The sequence below is a fragment of the Metarhizium brunneum genome, chromosome 1, assembly GCF_013426205.1.
Source record: "Metarhizium brunneum chromosome 1, complete sequence".
Lineage (NCBI taxonomy): Eukaryota > Fungi > Ascomycota > Sordariomycetes > Hypocreales > Clavicipitaceae > Metarhizium > Metarhizium brunneum.
In genome coordinates, this window is record NC_089422.1 from 1,026,619 (window position 1) to 1,033,355 (window position 6,737).

The window sequence follows — 6,737 nt, forward strand, 5'->3', positions numbered from 1 at the left end:
ACTTAATTATAATTTATAACCTATTATTAATATAATAATTAACTGCTTAAATTAATTACTTTAGTTATTTTACTAATATAAACTATAACTAGTTTATCCCTTAGGAACCTTAGCCGTTACAATTTATCGTGGCCAGAATAGCACCCTGTAATTATATAAAGTAATACGTCTTGTGATACTAACAGGAGACTGTAGTTCTCACAAACGGGATAGCAAGCTTATCAGCAAAAACGTCTTTGTTATTCATTTTTATTAAAACCCAGTCCTAGATATCCTTCATGTACATATTCTCCATCCACTCATCAGTCGTGAGGTATGAGAGCCGGGAATTCATAGCTTTCACATTATCACTTCAAGATGTTTTCTTGTCATTGCCGTAGGCTCTGGTGGCATAGCTGCCCTTGTGAACAATCAAGTCCTCGGGACGGTAGTCATGCTTGCCGCTCAAGTAGCTTTGAAGAATAGCCTTGGTACCCTCGGCATAGCGCTTCTGAGCATCAAGCGAAGTTCCAGACATGTGGGGGACCATGGCGTTGCCACCTCCAAACGGGTTCTTGGCGGTTCGCAGTGGGTGGTTCGGGGCGGCGGGCTGAGGGTACCACACATCACCGCCGTAACCGGCTAGGTGGCCAGACTCGAGGGCCGCGGCGACGTCTTTTGCCACAATAATACCGCCACGGGCAGTGTTGATGAGGTATGAGCCTATAATTGTTAGGTTAGCATACGTAGACGGCCTCAAGCAAAAATTTGGACGACTTGCCAGGCTTCATCTTGGCAATGTTGTCCTTATTAAACAGGTCTTCTGTCTCACTATGCAAAGGGCAGTTGATAGTAAGAACGTCACACCGTTCTAGCAAATCATCAAAGCTCACAAGCTCACAGCCGAGTTCTTCCGCCTTCTCAGTGCTCAGAGGCTGGTAGTCGTGGTAAAGGAGCTTGCAGTTAAACGGTTTGAGTCGTCGCAAAACGCGCTCGCCGATACGACCGACACCAAGGGTACCAACGACCTTGTTCTCCAGGTCATATTCCTGCTTGGCGACGGCCGCAACATCCCAGTCACCTCGCTCCACCTGCTCGTGGGCGGGGACAAAGTTTCGAATCAATACCAAGATGGTCATAACAACGTGCTCAGCAACAGAGACGACATTACTGCCAGTGACTTCGGCGACCGTAATACCGCCATTAGTCTTGTTGGCAAGGTCAAGGTCGACGTGGTCTGAGCCGATACCCGCAGTGATAGCGAGCTTCAGCTTCTTAGCCTTGGGAAGGCGATCTTTTTTCAGGTAGCCAGGGTGGAAGCTGACCATTGTCAACAAAGTTGTCCTGACGAATGAAATTGTAGGAGACCTACGGCGTGGTAATGATAACTTCGGCATCTACAAGTTCCTGCTCGAACTTGGAATCGACACCCTCCTTGTCTGATGTGGTGACGAGAGTGTGGCCCTGGTCCTCGAGCCATTTCCTAAGGCCAAGTTCATTCTCAGTCGTACCAAGAAGTTCAGGAACCTAGCGATTGAGAGAAAACCAGATGCGCGTTAGCGTTGCACTAGAAGGGATAGGTAAGTACCAGACGGCCACGACTCGACGATCCCAGCTCCGTGTTCCCCGCAGTTCCATACTACGTCCCCGCGTTTTGGGCTGAAAAGGGCCAAAACGGGAAACTCGGGACAGAAGGTGTGGAGTCTGGACCACTGCGACAATCGCGTGCGCCATCATTGAGCCGGCCAATTGCTTCACAACATGAAATGACGTCCCATTTCAGGCGCGAGAGTCAATGAATACACAAAAAGCAAAAGAAATCAACTTACATCCTTGGCGTGCTGGCCGCCGTCGTAGGTACAGAGGAGAACTTTGACCTTTTCACGCGCGGTTGTCAGCGCACGCATCGATGATGGCAGGAAGCGTGGCTTCGCAGAAGACAGAGGTGACGTAGACAGCTTGTTGGCGAAACCGGCAGCTCGAAGTGAAGCAGGACGAGCTGAGGCAGCGGAACAAGTTGAAAAGAGGGCAGCTCGGGAAGCGATAGGGAGAGAACGGGACAAGGGGCGTAAAGATACCATTTTTGATGTGTTTGGTGTACGATCTGTTTCCTATGTGGTGTTTGAGACGTCCGTCGTCAATCGATTCTGGGCTCGCTCGTGAATCCTAGAGAACAGAGTTTTGGGAGGGAGGGAGGAAAGTCAGAGGAGGTGGTGCGACAGCGCGAGGCCAGGTTGTTATACGTGTGGTAAGTGAGAACGGAAGCTCCTCGTTCGTCGTAAGCTCAGACTGGCTGGATTGAATACGTATCAGCAAGTGCAAGTAGAATTCGTGTGTCATCGGTTTCCTCCAAGATGCCGAGATGGCGAGCGGCTGGTCCGTATTTATGTGAAGCTGAGCTGCCTCTGATACATATCGTCACCCCTTTCATGATTCCATCCCATGCAACCCGTTCCGCGCTTTGTTTAACCCCTCTCCGGCTTGCTTCTCGGCGTGATCATCTGCCTTAGTCGTATGTACGAAGGACATGTACAAGCTCTCCGATTGCTCCTCCCGATCGCCGCCCCGTCTGTCCGGTGATGTCTACTCCACAGTTGTCTGGAAGTGTCTCGCAGAGAGCTCGGCGTTGCGGTTTATATGACTTCATTGGTGACTTGAAGCTTTGTTGCGGGGTAATGGAACAACTCATTTGGCCTAGCGAGCATGGGGGACTGGTAACCACGGTAGCAAAAGCTCCCGTGGCTACGCGGCCGGCCGCTTTTGCTGCCCAGCTAGCCCAATGGATTCCGTGGTCGATGTCTGTTGCAAGATGAAGCGCTGGTGGTGGGAGGTATCTCGGGGTTCGGGATTTGATGGCTTGATGGATGGAACCATGATGGATGCATTTGACGGGTCATGGAGAAGATGTGAGGAGGAAGTTGCCCGCAAAGTGCATATAAGTGGGACTGTCAAGCTGGCATTGGCCCCAGCCTGTTTGAACTGAACGTGTGAGAAGCGGGGTCGATGAAGCTTCGGCATCAGGAAGGTACGACCACGACCCTCACCACACAACACTTGGCATGGCATGCTCAAAGCACCATGGGTCAGCCACTGGCGGGAAGGATATGGACCATGACTTGGTGACATGAGCAGTTCAACTGATGGCACTCGGCGTTGTCGCGGCTGATCTCAACTCTGGCTTGAAGTTTTCTTGACAGGCTGTTTGCGGTTCCTTCATGGCTCTTCCTGTCACCACATGCAACGCCCTGTTTGGGCTGGTTGCTCCCTTGGATCTGGGCTGGAGCTAACAAAAGCCACTTGCCTTGGGGGGTTCAATCGCCCGCTCCACTGCCCCTGATGACTGCTGGAGGCGCTGCAAAGAGGGTATGTCTGGTGAGAATACCCTGCACCATCGAGAGCCATCGACAGCCAACCCATTATGGACGGAGTCCTTGTCTCTAATGGTTCCTGGAGAGAGGTGTTGAGTGCACTTTTACGTCGCACCAGGACCTGTCGAATTGGATCTTATCCGGAATGATGCCAAAATGAGGCCTTTCCCGGCACACTTTCGGAAACATCATTGGCTCTTGGGGACTTGCGGACTTGGGGTTTGAAGATGGCCCATTTGTTTGCTATGTGCAACAATAAATGGATATCAGGGCGCGAATTTGATGGCTGCTACTCCGTAGTCGAGTGAGAACCCGAGTTTTGTCCAGCTTCGGAGCAAAGCTGTCTGGGGCAGGGGAGGACTGGCATCAAATGGACGGGAACATATGTCGCCGCGTTGTCCCATTTCTAATCATATATACGGGGCTGCCATCATCGTCAGTATCAACGCCGAGAAAATTGCACTGCAAAAGGACCAACGTGGTGGTCTCTGGCCTTTACGCCGCACATCCCGTCAGCATCCATGAGCGCTTCCTGAGACACATCTCTCATTGACCTGCATGGGAGTGTGCCTCAGCAGCCTGGCTGTGAGCTTCCCATCCCATCGACACGTCGATCAGTGACTACGTATTGATCATCTGTCGTTTCTTCTCCCCCCCTGGGTGAAGTGGCCCTGCTTTTTAGGGCTGGTATCCTTGCTTTCTCCCACGTGGCATTCTTATTTTGAGGACATCACGAAACTGGGTTTGCATTGATGCCCTCATCTCAGATATTAGAAGTCTACGCACGCAACTTGTTTATGAATTCGATCAAGATTGTGGCAGACATGTCGAAGGCAGAGGCTCAGAAGGCAGAGGCTCAGGCAGGACTCTGAGGACCGAGGATTCAGAATGATGGCTGAGATCAACACAATCAACTGTCAAGCCCTTCTTCTTGAGTTAATTGGGCCCAAAGGGCGCGACTTTTCAACAGGCTGAATTGCATCGAAAAACCAAATATTCTCCGCAACAAATTCTCCTTGGGGAATTTTTGTGCGGCCCGCCCTACGCCCCAAAGGCCACTCTCACCATGTTGTCATGCTATACTTGCGACAAGATGGCTCGTTCATCTAACATGGCCATTATCAGCTGCTTTTGTCTGTTTCCCCAATCGTCTCGTTTGCCCCTCTTTGGGCGTTATCGACTCTCGCCGCCACCTCGCCGCTTGACTTTAGAACGGCATTAGACCGTTGGACTGCCCCCCTTTATGTCAGTTGACGGAGCTATCAGTCTGGACCCTCTTCAATTGATGCCCATATTTCCCCTGATAGGACCTCTCATTGGTTGCTAAGCCTGATCGAGAATCTCCTGCAGCCTTTAGACGCATATGCCAGTTTTTTGAGACGATGGACGCCCGTGACAGGTGGTTAGTGTCCGATGGTCGACGCCGAGTACTCGTGGCGTTGCTAACGACGTGACACATTCCCATGGTTTGCTCGTTATTGTATGGGTATAACAGGGACATGGTATGCATGTAAGACTATTCGTCTTGTGCCTGAATCGATTAAAAAGATGCGTCCGAGCGCACGAGGTGTTACACAGATCGACCAAGCTCCAACTAGGGCCCGAGTGATGTACATTGCAAGTGGTAGCGGAAGCGGGCACGGCACGGATATCGTGATAAGCAAAATGGAAGCTCCTCTGATTCTGGCCAATTGCAATTTGTTACGAGCCATCGATAAACGGGATCCCGGCCTTGTCAATCCGCCGCCAGAAAGCCACCATGAGGGGTATCAAAGGCCAAATTCCCCGAGCGGTTGAGATGTGGCTGGCCGTCTTGCGCATCATCTGCCAAACCAAAAGACTTTGGCTCCTCTCTGGATATCTGTGGAACAAGTTGCTGTTGGCTGCCATGACATGAAGCGGGGTCTTTCAAGTCGAGAATTAGGACGACGGGCAACGAAGATTTTGTACAAACTAGCAATGTCGCCATGATTTTTTGGTGCCATGTTGTCCCATTTCTCGGAAACCCTGGCTGCAGAGGAAACTACCGCCGTTATTTATGAAGATGGAGATCCATGCTGCCTGGCAGGGCTGATTCTGTAGTTCCTGCAACCTCTCACCTCCTTGCTATACACTGATAAGCACTATATATCTAACTGTAAAAAAGCATACATTTACGGGGTCTTGTTAAAACAGCGTTTTGCGCCCAACTTTACACTCATTTCCTTTGACCACTTTTTATTCATTTTGATTCAGGCATTCCCGGCGGGCGTTTCTTTTCACCATGGAGTCTATTTGCACTGAGCATCAACCAAATCACTTCTTTATGGGGGCTGTCGAATACCCGTTCTGGGAGCAAGGGCAACCGTGGGAGGGATATATTGAGCCACGACAACCCGTATTTTCTGACCCGTTTGAAGGCGCTTCTCCTGAATCTTCCTTTGATGGAGCTATGGCCTGGACCGACACCTGTGAGCAGCTGTACTATATGCGAAGCTCAGTGTCACCTACGACACTCTCGCCTCCTGTGGCAGCACCCGAGTTAGTCAACCCGAAAGCAACTGAAACTATTCAGACTCAACCACCGGAAACATCAACTGTGGCCAAAAACCCAGGCACAAGCACAAAACGAAAGCGAAGACAACCTCAAAGCGTTGCAAAGTCAACTCATGCCGGCGACTCAAGACTAAAACGGCCTTTTCTCTCCCGCTCAACTTCCTTCTCCTCGTCCACCGTCGACCCCCTTTCGCACAGTAAGGACGACAAGGCCAAGAATAAAGAGGACATGTACCTAGAGCGCAGCCGGGTTGCATCCAACAGGTTTCGAGAACGCAAGCGCAACGAAATCGCCCAGCTTGAGTCAGAAGAATACACCATAGAAGACGCAAACCGTCAGCTGCGCAGCATTCTTGACGCACTGACGAGTGAGATACTCTCCCTCAAGATGCAGCTGCTTCAGCACACAAACTGCAATTGCGAACTGATTCAAGCCTACATTAACAAGGAAGCACGTCATTTCGTCAAGAGTCTACAGGGAGTTGCCAAGGGGTAGAGAAGAGTTGGGGGTGACGACACTTGCGTTTTGTATTGTTCGTCCTTTTTTCCAGCACTCATAGCAGTTGACCAGCGCAACGGGGCGTACGATAAGAAGTGTACATTGATGTATTTTATCGACAATTGTAAAATTGAAGAAACAGAAACACACACACACACACAAACAAAAAAGGAAGAAATATGGCCCAACTTGAAACAATCACTAGTAAGGAGGTCACTAGGAACGCCCAGACTACCAGCCTCGCGGCGAGATAGCCTCACGGCAAAAGGGCGCAACGGGAGCAGAGGCGAGGACGGGCCATGGATTCGCCGTACATTCAACTAAAAAGCGAATTAATAGTCCTATCTGTATTTATG

General features: G+C 50.5%; 2 protein-coding genes across 2 annotated transcripts; one reads left to right on the top strand and one right to left on the bottom strand.

Annotated features, from left to right (window-relative positions):
- Positions 1-352: 352 nt before the first annotated feature.
- aciA (Formate dehydrogenase) lies at positions 353-2,060 on the bottom strand (the record flags this gene model as incomplete). Its single annotated transcript, XM_066129543.1, has 4 exons — positions 353-702; positions 761-1,299; positions 1,352-1,506; positions 1,809-2,060. 4 exons carry the CDS (start codon positions 2,058-2,060, stop codon positions 353-355), a joined length of 1,296 nt encoding a protein of 431 aa, XP_065986142.1.
- A 3,550-nt stretch (positions 2,061-5,610) lies between these two features.
- G6M90_00g003100 (uncharacterized protein) lies at positions 5,611-6,378 on the top strand (the record flags this gene model as incomplete). Its single annotated transcript, XM_014686482.1, has 1 exon — positions 5,611-6,378. The coding sequence occupies one exon, from the start codon at positions 5,611-5,613 to the stop codon at positions 6,376-6,378; it is 768 nt and encodes a 255-aa protein (XP_014541968.1).
- Between the last annotated feature and the right edge of the window lie 359 nt (positions 6,379-6,737).